The 17,767-nt window shown below is 38.5% G+C and overlaps 1 protein-coding gene across 5 annotated transcripts in view; it reads left to right on the top strand.

The window, feature by feature from the left end:
• Nucleotides 1-11,978, top strand: part of Zc4h2 (zinc finger C4H2-type containing) — a 73,279-nt gene extending 61,301 nt beyond the window's left edge. For 4 of the 5 annotated variants that reach the window (XM_005335211.5, XM_040282374.2, XM_021733168.3 and 1 more), the window contains 4 exons: nt 6,247-6,418; nt 7,947-8,119; nt 9,079-9,241; nt 10,533-11,978. In XM_005335211.5, the coding sequence (XP_005335268.1) occupies nt 6,247-6,418; nt 7,947-8,119; nt 9,079-9,241; nt 10,533-10,646 (622 nt within the window). In that variant the 3' untranslated portion in view covers nt 10,647-11,978. The remainder of the gene's footprint in view (nt 1-6,246; nt 6,419-7,946; nt 8,120-9,078; nt 9,242-10,532) is intronic. The other variant, XM_005335212.5, reaches the window with a different exon arrangement.
• Nucleotides 11,979-17,767: the final 5,789 nt, after the last annotated feature.

The following is a 17,767-nucleotide window of genomic DNA, read 5'->3' as shown; positions in this document are numbered from 1 at the left end:
GTGGTTGCTGAAGGTTGGGATGGCGGAGGTAATTTCTTAAAATAAGACAGCAATGAAGTTTGCCAAACTGTTTGATTCTTATACTCATGAAACACTTCTGTGTAGTATGTGATGCTCTTTCATAGCATTTTGCCAACACTAGAACTTCTTTCAAAATTGGAGTCTATCCTTTCAACCCATGTTGTCATGTTGCTGCTTTATCAAAAAGTTTATGTAATATTCTAAATCTTTTCTTGCTATTTTAGTAAGGTTCAAGGTATCTTCACCAGGCATAAATTCTATCACAAGAAATTACTTTTTTTGCTCATTCATAAAAAGCAATTCCTTATCTAGTTAATTTTTATCATGGGATTGTAGCAATTTTAGCCATATCTTCAGGTTCCATTTCTAATTGTAATTATCTTGCTATTTAACTACATCTGCACTTACTTCATTCATTGAAGCCTTGAACTCCTCAAAATCATCTATGAGGGTTGGTATTAATTTTTTCCAAACTCCTGTTAATGTTAATACTTTGCCCTCCTTCCATGAATCCTGAATGTTCTTAATGACATCTAGAATGGTGAATCTTTCCCAGCAGATTTTTAATTTATTTAGCTAATATCTATCAGAGGAATCACTATCAATGGCAGCTATGGCCTTTTGAAATGTATTTTTTAAATAACTATTTTTTTTATGTAGTGCTTTGGATCAAACCCAGTGCCTCAAACATGCTAGGCAAGTGCTCTGCTACCAAGCCACAGCCCTGGCCCTTGAAATGTATTTCTTATATAGTGAGACATAAATGTTGAAATTACTCCTTGATTTATAGAATGCACAATGGATGCTGCATTATCAGGCATGAAAACAATATTAATTTCCTTGTACATCTCTATCAGGCTCTTGGGTAAAAAGATGCCTTGTCCTTAAGCAATAACATTTAGAAATATTTTTTCTGAACAATAGTTCTCAAAAATAATCTTACAATAGTAATATTGTTGTAAACAGACATACTGTAATCCAGTCTTTGCTATTCATTTATAGAACACAGGAAGAAAAAAATGTAATATAATTCTTAAGGGACCTAGGATATGTGTAATATTAAACAAGTATTGATTTTCACTTAGAGTCACTAGCTGCATTAGTCCATAGCAAGAGTTAAACTGTTCTTTGAAATGGACATTAACTTCCCTCTAGCTATCAAGTTTTAAAAGGTGTTTTCTTTTTAAGTAAAGTCTATTTCATTTACACGGAAATATGGCCCCTTTTATCAGTTTTCGTTAATCTCATGAATTACTTGTGTAGCTTCTACATTGACACTTGATTATTTGTCTCACACTGTTTTATGGAAATGACTTCTTTCTTTAAACCTCATGAACCTACTTCTGCTAGATTCATATTTTTCTTCTGCAACTTCTTACCTTTCTCAGACTTCAGAGAACTGAAAAGAGTTAGAAATTTGCTTTGAATTAGGCTTTGACTTAAGGAAATGTCGTGATTGGTTCAATTGGCTAACCATACCACTAAAATTTTCTCTATATCATCAGGAAGGCAGTTTCACCTTTTTTGTTTATCAGTTATGTGGTCCACTGGAGTAGCAGTTGAAATATCCTTCAAAAACTTCCTTTGTATTTTCAACTTGGCTAACCATTTGTCACAGAGGCCTAACATTGTCCTATCTTGGTTTAATCATTTCAAGCTTTGTATTAAAAAGTTAGAGATATTTGACACTTCCTTTCACTTGATCATTTAGAAGGCCTTGTAGGATCATAGATATATTAATTGGCCAAATTTCAGTATTGTTATAGCTCAGGGAATAGGAAGAGAGAGATGGGAAAATAACTGGTTGGTGGAGCAATCAGAAATATACAACATTTATTGATTAAGTTTTCCATCTTTTATTTCTGTAGTTTGTGGCACCCCAAAACAATGACAATGATTACTGGTCACAAATCACCATAAAACATATAATAATAATAAAAACCTTTGAAATGCTGCAAAAAATATGAAAATGTGACACAGAGACATTCAGAAGTGAGCATATGCTATTTTAAAAACTTATGCCAATAAGCTTGCTTGATGCAGGGTTCCCAAAAACCTTCAATTTGTTTTAAAAAATGTAATTTCTGTGAAGCACAATAAAATTAAATAATAATTTGAATAACCCTATGTAACTATTTAGGAAATTCAATATGTAATTTAACAACTCTCAAAAATGGAATCTCTGGGTCCAGATGGTTTCACTGGAGAATCCTTCCAAACATTTTAAAAAGAATTAACACCAATGTTTCACAGTCTCTTCCAGAAATTAGCAGTGTAAAGAAAACTTTCCATTTCATCTTCAAAGGTTCTTATTACCCTGATATCAACTCCAGGCAAAAACAGTCTAAGAAAAGAAAGTTACAGTTTCATATCCATAATGAATATAGATGCAAATATATTTATCAAAATATTAGTAAATGTAATTAACAATGTATAGAAAGAATTTTACATTGTTAAAAACTTGGGTTTATTCTAGAGATGCAAAACCAGTTATTTATTCAAAACTCAGTGTCACTTATGGTACCAGGGTTAAAGAAGGAAATTTGCATTATCATGTCAATTGATGAAATTAAAACACTCAAGACCAGCACAATTCACAATAGCTAAACTGTGACACCAACCTAGGTGCCCTTCAATAGTTGCATGGATTTTTTTAAAAAGTGGTATATATACACAATGGAATATTTCTCAGCAATAAAAGAGAATAAAATCATGGCATTTGCATGTAAATGGATGGAGTTAGAGAAGATAATACTAAGTGAAGTTAGCCAATCCCCAAAAAACAAATGCTGAATGTTTTCTTTGATATAAGGAGTCTGATTCATAGTGGGGTAGAGAGAGGGAGTGTGGGAGGAATAGATGAACTCTAGATAGGGCAGAGGGGTTAGAGGGAAAGGAAGGGGGCAGGGGGTTAGAAATGATGGTGGAACGTGATGATGATTATTATCCAAAGTACATGTATGAAGACACGAATTGGTGTGAATATATTTTGTATACAACCAGAAAAAAAAAAGTCATTTGATAGGACTTTCAACATTAAATCAAGGAAAATTAAAAAAAAAACACAAGAGAATTCTGCTCATATTTATGATAAAATATTTTGGAGAACTAGGAATGGAGGGGAACTTCTTCAACTTAATGAGTTTTACAATTTGACATTATTGACTTCAACAAACATCTACCCACATTTGTTGCCATCTTAATTGAATTAATTATAAATTAGGAAGGCTTGGCTTGGCTCCATAAAATATCTTTGTATTGACATTATAAGGTTGCTTATGCTAATGATTGTTATTTTGATCTTAGTAATTAGTAATATAGCTAAATAATCATACTGGTACATGTACCTACATTCATGTGCATGTGTGTACACACACATACACACAAACACACTCTATGCGCTGTAAGGTCTTTATAACAAATTCCAAATCACTGTGGTGAAGAAGATAACCATGGCAGAAGAGTTGGGCAGAATGGGGAGACAAGGGTATTAGCATTTATTGCCTGCCTACTGTGTGCTACATGATGTATTTGGGAAATTTACATGTGTTAGCTCATGTAATCCTCTCCACATAATCTGTAATGTAGGTGTTATTAGTGAGGAAGTCAAGGCTGAGAGAAGCAAGGTATGATGATTAGATAATGTCACTTTGCTGCTGTTTAAAATTCTAAGATCCCTCTACCTCTGAGGAACAAAGGCTTAATTCATCCCAGTTTCTAAGCTGTGTTTTGACCTGTGCCATTCTCCACAGTTTCATCTAGGTCCCTCTTCTTTTTGCAGTACATAATCGTGCCATACTGGTCTTTGTTTAGTTTTTTTTTTTTTAATGTGTCATATTTTTCTGCTCTAGGGCTACTACTGTTCACGCCATTCTCTCTGTCTGGATTACTCTCCACTGTGTCAGACTGTATTCCATTCTTCAGGACTTAGTTTAGATATCATATCCTTGGGTTCTCAGGGAACCTTTTCCTGACTGCATCCTTGACTTTACAGTATCCCTCAGACTCTGTTAGTCCTCTTTGTTGTGTTCTTCTATTACATTGTTCATCTCTTCCCTGTTATTCTTCATATGGTTTTACATATAACCATATGTTCAGGGTTGATTTTCCTCATTAGATGAAGCTCCTGGTTCATATATTGTTCTGTTCTGTGCTCAATTCCTAGCAACTAGTACAGTGCCTGTCATATGATAGGCGTTCAATAAATATTTGGTTAATGAATATACACATAAACTTTCTAGTGTTGGTACATAGTAAGTTTGCTAGATAGTTAAGCTTTAATCATAGTTGTTGTTAATGTCCAATAGCGAATAGCTTGTCAAAGGCAGAGCAGGTATTTATACCCAGATTTGAGTCTCCTTTCACAATATGACTCTGCCTGCAGAAATAGGTTATTGGTCCAACACTGTCTTTAGAATTTGGCTATATGAATTCGGGTAAGAAATGATACAAGTCTGAATATCAGTTTTCCATCTATAAAAATGGGGTAGGAGTAAGCAAAATTATATAGGAGAGGATCTAAATAAATAAATGATTAACCAATACAAATCAGTAACAATCTTCTGCAAGACAGTTGAGCAGTTATACCAAAAACCCTTGGTATGTTTATGCACTTCAGCCTGGTACCCTCAGTCAAAGTCAGTGTGTAGAAGTGAGTTGTATGTAGATTTTGATGTCAGAGAGCCCTACATTCAAATTCCAACACACAATTTAGTAACTGTGTGATCCTACACAAGTTACTATTCTGAACCTCAATTTTCTTCTCTACAAATGGGATAATATTCCTTTCTAAAGTAAAAACAAAATAATAACACAAAAAGAAAAAAAATGGAGCATAGAAAGAAAAACTCCCATTATTCTATGTACCTAACACTATTCTTTGTGTGGTTCTGTGTACTTGAGGGGCACTTGTTGAAGGAGTCAAGAGACTCAGGCAGTGCTGAAAAAGGAGAAAAGGACTGCAGACAGAAGCTGGCTGACATCAGAGGTCTGAGGCCAGGGTATGGTGCTGGAGTATCCATGAGATACTCTGGAACAGAGGTGAAAGCCAGCTATTGAGGCAGAAGAGATGCCAAATATGTATAAATGGCTAATGGCTAGGCAGGTCCTGAGAACCAGGGAATAGGAGGCCAGTAGGAGGATAACAACATGGCTTATTTGGTCCTCCTTTCAAAATGTGAAGCCCTCTCATGTAAGCAGGCTTCAAATGATTTGAAAGACCCTTGAAACTACATCTTTCCAGTTTCTTTTCTTGTTTAATCATGTGAAAATTTATTTTGGAATTGTAACCTTAGGGTAGTGTGATGACTACCCTATTCCAATTTTGCTGATAGGCCAGAAAACACATCTCAATGTATTAACTTTTTGCTTGTTTGAATTACTTTCTTAGGATAAACTTCCAGGTATGGGATTGAGCCAGAGGGTATACAGTTGAGATTCAGCAACCATAACCAGATTTTGGGTTTTTCTTTCCTTGTCTTTCTTTCTTTCTTTCTTTCTTTCTTTCTTTCTTTCTTTCTTTCTTTCTTTCTTTCTTTCTTTTTTTTTTTTTGAGAGAAGTGACCCACAATGATTCTCTTCTAAAATTGATGGGTGTGCTGTGATGTTTGAGAGACATTAGTCATATGTGATTGTTTAAATAGTTCAGTTCATTGAAATTTTAAAAAAATACAGAACTTAGTTGCTCAGTTACACTAGCCACATTTCAAGTATTCAACACCCATGTGTGCATAGGACTACCATATTGGAAACTACAGATACAAAACATTTCCATCACTGCAGAAAGTTTATTGGAAAAGTTGTTGTCCTCCCACTGTTGTCCATCTCTATGGTTTCTCAAGAGGTCACTGTTAGCATCTTGGGTGGGAGTTTTGTGGTGTGGAATTTTCCTGTGCATTGAGAAGTTATTTAGTATTTCTGGCCCATATCCCCTAAATAATAGTACTGTTCTCTCTTGAATCTAGCTAATATCCAAAACCTGACTCATGTTTGCAAGTACCCCAAGGGAACAAACTAACCATGTTTGAAACCCACTGAGCTTTTATTTTGAAAGAAAGCATATCCTGCATTGGGGGTGGGGTGGCTTGCGGTTGGTTCTTCATGGAGAGAGGGACATTTGGAAAGACGACTTAGAAAGAAAGCCCTGCCTCAGGACCTAACTCTGTCCTCCATCTCCATTTTCCTTCCTTCTTTTGATGGCCTATTTAATGCTTTGGGGGATTTCAGAAACAAGACCCTGCAGATGGAAAAGATCAAGGCCCGTTTGAAGGCTGAGTTTGAGGCACTTGAATCAGAGGAGAGGCACCTGAAAGAATATAAGCAGGAGATGGACCTCCTGTTACAGGAGAAGATGGCTCATGTGGAGGAACTCAGACTGATCCATGCTGACATCAATGTGGTATGTGGTTGGCTGCCTGGAGCCTACATCTGGGCCCATTAAGGAAGAGGTATTAGTGATTATTGTGGCCTCTTTTTAGATATGGCTGTGGCCACTCTGGGGGAACAATCATCAGGCTATGATGAGGTGGAAGAATCCATGATTTTTGAGATGAGTACAGGGTTTGTTATTGACTGACTCTGTTACTGGACAAGTCTCATCTCTCTGTCTCAATTTTTCTCTGCACTATGGGAAGAACTCCATAATCTCCAAAGGCTCTTTCAGCTCTGATGTGCTCTTGTTTTGGGAGTCTTAAGAGTTAATACCTGTCCTTTTTAAAAAGTACAGTAGTTTTTTGCCTCTGGAGTACAGCTCCAGGTGCTCCAAAGCTTCCAATCAGACCAAATAAATAAAGTTTGCCTGCCTACTAAGGTGGGGCTCCCTCATTAGAGTGTCTTCCCTGGAGACTCTTTGGAAATTGGAAAGTTAACTACTAAAGTGATACGCTTCTCTCTCTTTTGAAATTATTCATGCAGAATTAGGGATGGTGTACTGATGATTCCTTCACTAGGAAGAAAGTTGGAGGTACTGATCTATAAAGTCCTTTGCAATTCTTAGAGCCTATGACAATAATTACTTTTTAAAAGTTGACATTTGAAGGAGCTAAATTTCTGCTTTTTGGAAACACATTTATGTAGCAATACTTATTTCCTCCTGCTGTCAGGCCTTAGATCTTAAAAGAAATATAAATGAGGTAGGCACTTGGAATTTTCTATGTCAAAGATCACAGGATTCTGGATCTCATGAGGAATTGACAGTTTTTCTGCCAGCTAATCAAGGATACAGAGCCAGTGAAATGAATAAGATATTTTCCTGAGAGGGTCGGCAAATCTAGAACAGTGGATCTCAGTCTTGAGCATCAGAGTCACCTGGAGGGCCTGTTAAAACACATATTGTTGAACTCTACCCCATAGTTTCTAGTTCCATATATTTACATTGCAGCCTGAGAATTTGCATTCATGAGTTTCTGAATTATACTAATGCTAATAATCTGGCAACAACATTTTTTGAAAACCATTGATCTAGAGACTTTTCTAGAGAAAGATCATTGGTCTTAGAGACAGAAGCCCTGAGATTTTATGTAGACTTTGTCTTAAGAAGTATTTCCCTAAGAGAAGTCCATTCTTCTCTCTAAGGCTCAGTTCTCTGACCTGCAAAATGGTGGTAAGGTGAACTAAAATAGATTCTAAAGCCATCCCACTCTGAAATGATATGTTTGAGCAATAACTATAATTTATTGAGCCTTTGTTCTTCTAGCCCCTGTGTTGAGTGCTTTGTATGAATTTGACCATTGAATCTTCACCAAGATTACATGACATGTTCACTATTAAACTATCACCATCATAGAGATGAAGAAACTGAGGCTTGACCATTCATTGTAGAAAGTATGTGACTGGCTCTAGAGTCTGTCCTAGTATCCACTCAGTTTTAAAGTGTCTGTGAGAATTTGGTATTTTTTTCTCTGTGCCTTTCCTGTTCTGCTTTGCAGATGGAAAACACTATCAAACAATCTGAGAATGACCTAAACAAGCTGCTAGAGTCTACCCGGCGCCTGCATGATGAATATAAGCCACTGAAGGAGCATGTGGATGCCCTACGCATGACTCTGGGCCTGCAGAGGCTCCCTGACTTGTGTGAAGAGGAGGAGAAGCTCTCCTTGGAGTAAGCTGCCTGCCCTTGTCCCTATAACATAGCACATAAGAACATACACACTCACATAGGCACAAAAATCTAGCCTGAAAGTCAGGATACTGAGCTTGGGTTTGTCAGTGGCCGATTCATTTTATGATTTTGAAAAAGTCTCTGTGGTGGGCTCTTATACCTGAAGAAGGATGATTGGACTAGAATTACTAGATGACTTTTAGAATTGTTTGTGTGATTTTGACAATACAGGACTTTTCTTTTTTTAATATTTTATTTTTTTAGTTGTAGGTGTAGACAGATACCTTTATTTTATTTATTTTTTTATGTGGTGCTTTTATGTGGCCTCACACGTGCTAGGCAAGCAGCTCTACCACTGAGCCACAACCCCAGCCTGACAATACAGGACTTTTCTATGACTCTTAAGGGGTTACTTTCTAAGTCAGGGTTTAGAAGGGGTGTTCATAAATCTTTGAAAACACAAAAGGCTTAATTTTCCTGGTCCAGGGACTAGCTTGGGGACTTCATCTCAAAATCAAAGATTTGGAGAAGTAGGCTTGCCTTAAAGGGAGACAGAGTTCAGCCCAGTCAAAGGAAGCATAAACGTAGAGCAGATTGTCTGTGGAAGTTGTGAGCTTCCTATTCTTGCAAGTCCATACACATAGACCTGGGGACACTTAATAAGAATACTGAAAATGATCATGGGATGGAGAATAGAAGTAAATGTTCTTTAATGACCTTGCTATCCCTGAGATTTCTTTATCATCTGAGTCTGTCAGAGCCAAGTAGCAGAAGGGTTACCATTCCTAACAGACAATAAGCCTGGTACCCAGGGAAAATACCTTTGTGCAAAGGAAGGTACAGGAACTTTCTAGAGTAAGCCACAGTCCAACTCTTGGTTCTGTGCCATGGAGTATTTAGGAGGGGCAAGGTTGTCCTTGCTTTCAGAATGATCCAGCCAATGTTTCTCATCTCCAAAGTTACTTTGAGAAGCAGAAAGCAGAATGGCAGACAGAGCCTCAGGAGCCCCCCATCCCTGAGTCCCTAGCCGCTGCAGCTGCTGCTGCCCAACAACTTCAAGTGGCTAGGAAGCAGGACACTCGGCAGACGGCTACCTTCAGGCAACAGCCTCCACCTATGAAGGTGAGTGAGCTAGAGAGGGGCTTTGGAGGATGCAAAATATCTTCCTATGGAAGGACATGGAATGCTGAGTCTGGAACTTTGGTCTAATTTATTTTGGGTCTTTCTTAAGCAGCCTTTGCTTGGCACACACACAAAGAGTTGTTCTGTTGGCCCCACTGGTTTGTAGTTCCTCATCTCATAGGGAACAGAATGCAGGGAGGTTTTCAGGCTTTTGCTGAAGTACAACTTTCTAAATTTAGAAGTCTAACTTTTACACAAATATATAGTGAGCATGTGTCATTAAATGTGGGAGCCAACAGAATTACAAAACAGCTTCCAAGAGCATTTGAGAAACATATATTTATATAATCAACAAAAGAAAGGGATGCTGACATAAATTTGCCAAGTTAGATACAGAACTGGTTCATATTCTACAGGGAAATAAATCTGTGATCTTTATGGTTACCTTTTCTTTTGAAAAGACTAATTTGCATCTCTATTGGGCAAAAACCATTTGCAGTTTATCAGGGTAACATCTCAGAATCTGATCAACAGTAAACAGTCAACCAAAGAAACATTTTCCTAGAGTAGAGGCCAGCAAACTATAGCCTATGGTCCAAATTTGAACTGCTACCTGCTTTTTTAAATGATTTATGGGCACACATTTTTTTATGTATTGTCTATAGTTTCTTTAATGTAAAACAGTTGAGTTTTTGTTTTAACTGAGACCATATAATGAAAAAAGTCTAAAATATTTAACGATCTGGCCTTTACCGAAAATTTTTGCTAAATCCTAATCTAGGAAATTAAATAATCCTTGAACGGACCTGTTAACAGTGTTCTAGTATAATGCTGAATGAACATGTAGTCCTCATTTTGCATCATTTCCACATTTTGCAGACATTTTTTCAGCATCTCTTTTAATCTGATCACTCTAATCCTTCACTCTCATCTTCTATTGTCTCTAAGAACACTGATCTCTACTTGGATCTTTTTTTTTTTTTTAAAGAGAGAGTGAGAGAGGAGAGAGAGAGTGAGAGAGAATTTTCAATATTTATTTTTTAGTTCTCGGTGGACACAACATCTTTGTTGGCATGTGGCGCTGAGGATCGAACCCGGGCCTCACGCATGCCAGGCGAGCACACCACCGCCTGAGCCACATCCCCAGCCCTCTACTTGGATCTTAATGATTACTATTATCTTCTGATGGGAAATCATGATTGCTTTCTGGGTCTCTGGGTATTAGAAGTCTGAGCCAAAGCCTAGAAAAATCTGACCACTAATTTTCTTTGTCCTGTGCTCCCTACACCAGGCCTGCTTGTCATGTCATCAGCAAATTCACCGGAATGCACCTATATGCCCTCTGTGCAAAGCCAAGAGTCGGTCCCGAAACCCCAAAAAGCCTAAGCGGAAGCAGGATGAATGAAGAGGGGGAAAACATGTGAAGCTGTGCTGATCATAACCCCTCCCTTTGGCCAGAGTGATAGATGTCCTGATGTGAAAACACCTTTCCCCACCCCCACTGTCTCCTATTTAATGTGACAGAAGCACAACCCCTCTCTCACTTTACTTATTTCTTTTTGCTCTTGGCATTTCTGGTTTAGGAAGAGATGTGGTTCAGGTGCTAATGACTGTGTCTCATGATCCCTTCTCTCTCACCCACATTTACACTGCTGCCCTTATTTGGAGCTAAGGGGAGGGCAAGGAGCCCAGATGTAATTCTCTGTCTCATGTGCCTGAGGCCTGGAATCTGAGGAGATGTAGGTTCTGAGGGCTGGAGTAGGCCTGTATTTTGTTTCAGGAAAATGCTCCAATCTTTCTCTTCCCTGTACTTTTTTGCCTTAGGTTTTGAAGGGACAACAGTCTTCTTGCTGGGCTTCCTAACAGGCTATATGCATATATCCTACCCTCATCCTTAAGGCCTAGAGGTAGATTGGACAAGACTTCCTTTATATATTCATTTGTGAGGCCTAGCTGTTATTCTATAGCTCACTTATATATACTAAATGTCTCAGGTACCAGGCCATGTCTGGGTATCCTGAGATCTATGGGTCTTTCCTCCATACCTCCAGTCTTTGAAAATCAGTAGACGTTTGCCACAGTGAATTTAGGGAGCCATACCTACTCTATAAGTCTTACTTAACTCACTGCTTAAAACCCTGGGGCTGAGGCCTCTGCTATAGAGGCTGCCTTAGGCTGAGGAACCCCAGGTTGACATTTAGATTGGCTTCTGTTCAAAACTATTACTCTGGCACCAGTTTGATGGTGTTTCATTGAGAGGAGAGGAGTGGATTTAGATTCAATTGAGTGTCAATCACTTTACACATGCACATTGGTAGGGCTTCCCTTCCATTCATCTCTCCCTCTCCTGGATCTGTCCATTTCCATAAAGCAGCCTCAGCTCAGGACAGCTTCTAGCCACCCTTTTCCTATGGACTGTATGGGTGGCCTTTCTTCCTAAAAGAAATGGCACTGAGCTCCCAAGCCCCAACAGCTCTTCTCTCCACCAAAGCTATGTCTCCTTGTTAAGTCACTCTTGGATTTAATGAAGGCAGCTGGGGGCTGGCTAACTGAAAAAAGTTTTAGCCTTGGGTCTCAGTCCCTGGCTATGGAGGGGGAATATTTTTCCTTCTTTCTTTAACTGTAGTTTTCTTGCCACAGTGTATGTGTTAATAATATAAAACTTTCCTCTGCTCTTTGAAAGTAAGAGTGTTGTCGTACAAATTCTTTTAAATAAACATTCGTTCATTGGAGTAAAGGTTGACTGAGTGCCTACTGTGTGCTGGATAATACAGAAGATGTAATACCATTTATACTTCTAGGTAGCTCTATGCTTTTATTCACTCCAGCTTACAAATGAGAAAACCAGACATCACGGCACAATAATTTATCCAATTATTATAACAACTTCCATTTATTTAGTACCTACTCTATGCCAAGTATTTTATACAAACTGTTGTATTTAATTTTCAAAACAACTTTATAAGCTAAGTATTCTTTAGATATATATATATATACACACACACATATATGTATATATATTATTTATATACATAGATATGTATATACATACTTATATATATATTAGTTATAGATGGACATATACATTTTTATTTTATTTTTCTGTAGTGCTGAGGATTGAACCCAAAGCCTCACATGTGCCAGGTGAACGCTCTACCACTGAGCCCCAGTCTCACCCCTAAGCTAAGTATTCTTATTGTAATTTTCCAAAAAAGTAAACTGAACCCCGGAAATGTTAAATAACTTTAGCTATTAAGAGGACATTTCAAGATTTGAAACCAGATTTGTCTGATTCCAGTGCTTATTTTTTCTACTTCTCCATGATCATTTTTTTTCTCTTTAAACATTTCTCCTTTTGGGAATGACTTGATGATGAAAATGAATGGAACAACTCTCAACCTGAAATCAGGGATTAAATATCTAGTGTCTGATGCAGGGGTGTAAAGTCCCGATCCCCTATAGGGACACAATAAAGAAGAATTAAGGGGCATCCAAGCTTTAGAGATCCTCAAGGGGGTTGCTGAGGGATCCATTATGACTGCATCACAGTTTAGCATCTCCAATTTCATCCCCATGTCTTTTCTCTTATGTGAATATTGCTCCCAAGGGTTTCCTTTACTACCCTATTATTACACTGTCTCAGTGCTTCCCAGACAGCCTAAATACTGACAAAAACCACTCTGTACCTCATTGCTCTCATTTGGAAATAGGGAAAATGATAGCACCTACTTTAGAGGGCTGTTATGAGCAATGTCAGGTATATAATAAGTACTCAATAAATGTTAATTTCCTTTTATTCCCTGTGCTTCTGAGATCAAGTAGATCAGATGAGCAGTCAAAATAAATATTATTCGTCTTTCTTGACATTACTCCATTACCTCAGGGTTTGTTCAGCCATATCCCTGTTTTCTAGATAGCCCAGGCTCACTGGGCAAAGGGAGGGTACTCATCTGTGTAAATGAGGATACATCTTACCCAGTATAGGCCTTGGTGAGCACCACTTGGATGGGCACTACTCTCTATTTTATATTTTGTGAAACAAAGTACCCCAAAATGTACTGGCTTAAAACAACCAACATTTATTTGCTCATGGCTCTATGTTTTGAGCAGGATTGGCTGAGAGTGATGAACTTCTATTCCATGCACTCTTCAGACAGCTTGGCTGGGGCCAGAGGATCCTAGATGACTATACTGTAATCTGGCCCCTCAGCTGGAATAGCTGTAGGCTGGAAGCCTATCTTCTTTTTCTTGTTTTTTTTTTTATCCTTCAGGGTCTTTCTTTCTCCATATGGCTTCTCTATCCAGTAGAGTAATGACACATTTCATCAGGCAGCTGGCTTCTAAGAAGGTGAAACCCAAAGCTGCAAGGCAATTCTTTTGGCATAAAACCAGAAGTCATATAGCAACAGTACTGCAATAGTACCATATTGAACAAACTGTCACAGGGCCAGCTCAGATTTAAGAGGTGGGAAAAGTGGGGGGAAAAAAGACTTCTCCTTTTAATGGAAGGAGCTGCATGCATGTTAAAGATGGGAAGAATTAGTTTTACATTTGAAGGCAATCTACCACATTTTCTGCCTACAACTTTGCAAGGAAGGTAATGCAGTGTCCATATTATTCAGGGTTCTCTAGAGGAAAAGAACCAACAGGTTCTGTTTATATATGATTATAAAAGGTGATTTACTAGATTGACTTAAAGTATCAGCAGCTGGATTGTCCCACAATGACCTTCTGCAGACTGGAGAGCTGGAGGAAAGAGTAGCTGTTCAGTTCAAAACACTGGAGCCTCAGAAGAAAAGGGATCAATGATGCAGCCCAATTCTAGGACTGGAGGATGCCTGGGAAACTCCCTGGAGAGTCATTCAGTGAGAGTCCATTTTGGAAGAATGAAGGAGCTGGTGTGTGATGTTCTCAGGTGTTTGAAGCAGCAAGCCAAGCACCCATCTGAGAGCAAAAACAGCATCTGCATGTGCTCTTGCTTCTCCTTCCTCTGACCTCCTTATTACCATGCTCCCAGTTCATTGAGCTGCACTGCCCCACACTTAGGGTGGGGCTACCCCTCTCAGTTTACTGTTCCACATGTCAATAATATCTGAAAACATCCTCATCAGCTCACCCCAAAGTCTCCTTAATCCAATCAATAAACAATCTATATTAATCATCACAATCTTCATTTTTTTTACAGATGATAAAACAGATTCAAAAAGGGTCAAATAATTGCCCAGCAAAATACTTGGATGGGGAAAGCCAGTTCAGACTCAAGTCTCTTTGCCCCTAAACTGGGTTCCTTTTTGCCTACCTAGGTGCAATACTGCAGGTAAGCCCAAAACCTGATTATAGGAAAGTAAAGAAGGGAGTTAAAGGAACAAAATAGAGTGAAATGAAATAAAGGGGATGGGGGCAAATAAAAGGGATAGGAGGGGAGCAGGACTAAGAAAAGTCATCATTTATATTGATAATATACTTGACACTTAAAACACCTTCTTCAACATTTCCATTTACTCACATCGACAACAGTGTACTGTTAGTAGAATATTTATTATTATCTACCTTTTAAAGATGAGGCCCAGAGAAGGGAAATTACTTGCATAAGGTCACATAGTAAGTTCAGAGTAAATCCACAACTACCATTTTTGCCTTCCAATCTGGGAATCATAATCTAGTCTGGAAACTTCTTTTCAGAAGCTTGACCCAGGAGCAATGAATTGTAGGAATGCTTTGTGGTGCCAGAGAGTTCTTACTATTATGTTGAATGTAAGAGCTCACTCCACAGGGAAAGTTATGTAATTTTAGCAGTTTGGCTCTTAAAGTCCAGTTTCCTGTTCTGTTGTGCCTTTAGCTTTCCCATAATAATTAATAATATTTTATAATGATCAACATATCCCAGGGTGAACTCCAGTAAGGCTATTAGTTCAGGGTCACATGCCTTTGGTTACTTATCCTGTGGGCCTCCATTTCTTAACACATGAAGCAGGAATAGTAAGTCCTTTCTTGATAACATTGTTTTGAGGATGAAATGAGCTAATACATGGGAAGTTCCTAGAATAGCACCTGAAAAGAATTGAATAAATGGTAGCTATGAAGAAGATGGTTGGCTTTCTGAGAATCCAAAGATGATGATAATGATGATGGTGGTGGTGGTAAAGGTTTACTTAGAACTCCAAATGTTCAAAAAAGTTAGAAGGTACAGTAGGTACTAGGCTGTTCCTGTGTAGGGCCTCCCATAGAGGGAAAGTTGATAGCTGGGATTCCTGAAGATTGTGGAAATTTTGAGACTGCTTCTTCTAGCCACCAAATCTGTTAAAAGATTCATGGCCTTCTTGGTAACTAAGTGGAAGCCACTCTGTTCAGTAAGTGGCTGGGAAGGGAAATCATTCTTTTTTAACAATTTTTTTATTTGTTCTTTTTAGTTACACATGAGGGAAGATCATTTTTAATCAAGTATCTCCTATCAGTGGTTTAGACCCACGTGCACTTCAGTGGTCCCTATAACTGCCTAGTGGAGGGAAATGATACACACAGAAGCCAATTATTCCTCGGTTCAAATTGTAGATCCCTTATTTACTAACAGTGCATTCTTGAGCAGGTTATTAAACTTCTTTGAGCTCCAGTTTTCTTAATTATAAAAATGGAGATTGCAGTAGGAATTTCAGTGAAATTTTTAAAAATGAAGGAGAGTCACCATTCATTAGGTGCCCATAATGTAGCAATACTGCACTAGGTGTTTAATTATACTTCACAGCTTAGTTGCTAAGAACATGGATACTGGGCTGGGGATGTGGCTCAAGTGGTAGTGTGCTTGCCTGGCATGCGTGCGGCCCGGGTTCGATCCTCAGCACCACATACCAACAAAGATGTTGTGTCTGCTAAGAACTAAAAAATAAATATTAAAAAATTCTCTCTCTCTCTCTCTCTCTCTCTCTCTCTCTCTCTCTCTCTCTCTCCTCTCTCACTCTCTCTTTAAAAAAAAAAAGAACATGGATACTAAAGCAAGCTGGTCTGAATTCAAATCTTAGCAATGTGATTTGCTAACATAACCTTTAGTGAACTCACTTGACTTCCTGAAACCTCAGTGTTACTGTCTATAAAATGGAGATAATAGAATTTATTTGGCTGGATTGTTATGGGGATTAAGTGAATTACCACTTGTAAAGTGAACATAGAAAGCATTATTGAGTGTTTGATTAAAAAACTAAATGAGTAAAATCTTTTGAGCAAAATTATGTGTTATCAACTTAGAGACAAGAGGTTGGGAGAAGTCAAATGTCTTGGTTCTGTGTGACTAATATGCTCCAAAAGTACACAAAACAGAACCTGGTAACAAGTAGATCCTTGGTAACATCCCTTTCCTTTCTTGGTAACAAGTAGATCCTTGGTAACATCCCTTTCCTTTCTTGTGAAGGCATGAGTGTGAATTTTGTTTTGCTCCGAGTCAATGAAGAGAGGAGGAAAATTGAGAGAGAAGCAAAGCTACATTTCAGTAAAAAGCCTCTGGAAGCGATTCCTTTCTACATAAAGTTCAGGCTAGCCTTTGCCGTCTTGGCAGGCACAATTTTGGCAATTTCTCTGCTTGTCTGCCTTTATTCTGTACTAAGAGCTGAGCTCCCTGAGAACCCAGTTTGTATCTCCAATTGCTTAGGCAGTCTCCATTGGGAGTTACTGAGTTGTTGAAACTGAAAACACAGCCTTCCAGAATACCCCAGACAGGCTCCCTCCCTCCTAATAAATAGTTTTCATCTGGCTTGCAGCTGGGGTCTCTAATTGAAGGTGGAGATAGGAATGTGAGAACTGGCAAAGATCATTTACTAGGGAGATTTCACCTAAATTAGGCTGAAAGTGGGGAGGAGGATAGACAGGAGGAGGTAGGAGGGGGCACCATCAATCATTCAATCTCAGGCTTGCTTCTTTCCAGCTGTCCTGGTACTAACCAATTAAAAGGAAGCGACACCATTTCAGAAAGGGAACAACTAGAACTAATTCAACTTAATTAACGGTTGCCAGTTTGTAGTGCATGCCTTACCAATCCAGCCATTTGTGCACATGCTCATGCACAGACCCACACATAGGCGTGCATGCGCGCACGCGCGCACACACACACACACACACACACACACACACACACCAACACACACATCTCTCTTCACACAGAATTGGCTTTTTATATCCTTACATCCCTCATTCCCCAGTTCCAATATCAGGCTCTTTTTTTTTTAAGAGCGAGAGAGAGAGAAGAGAGAGAGAGAGAGAGAGAGAGAGAGAGAGAGAGAGAGAGAGAGAGAGAGAGAGAGAGATTTTTTAATAAAATAAATTTAATAAAATAATATTTTTTAGTTTTTGGTGGACACAATATCTTTATTTTATTTTTATGTGGTGCTGAGGATCGAACCCAGTGCCCTGCGCATGCCAGGCAAGCGTGTTACTACTTGAGCCACATCCCCAGCCCAGGCTTTATCATTTTTACATCAAGAAATTCATATGACACATAAAATATCTCTATTCCTGCAGCTTGTTTCTCCACAATTTTTC

The sequence above is a fragment of the Ictidomys tridecemlineatus genome, chromosome X (assembly GCF_052094955.1).
Source record: "Ictidomys tridecemlineatus isolate mIctTri1 chromosome X, mIctTri1.hap1, whole genome shotgun sequence".
Taxonomy (NCBI): Eukaryota; Metazoa; Chordata; class Mammalia; order Rodentia; family Sciuridae; genus Ictidomys; species Ictidomys tridecemlineatus.
Note: the sequence above shows the minus strand (reverse complement) of the source record. Positions and strands in the feature narration are given on the sequence as shown.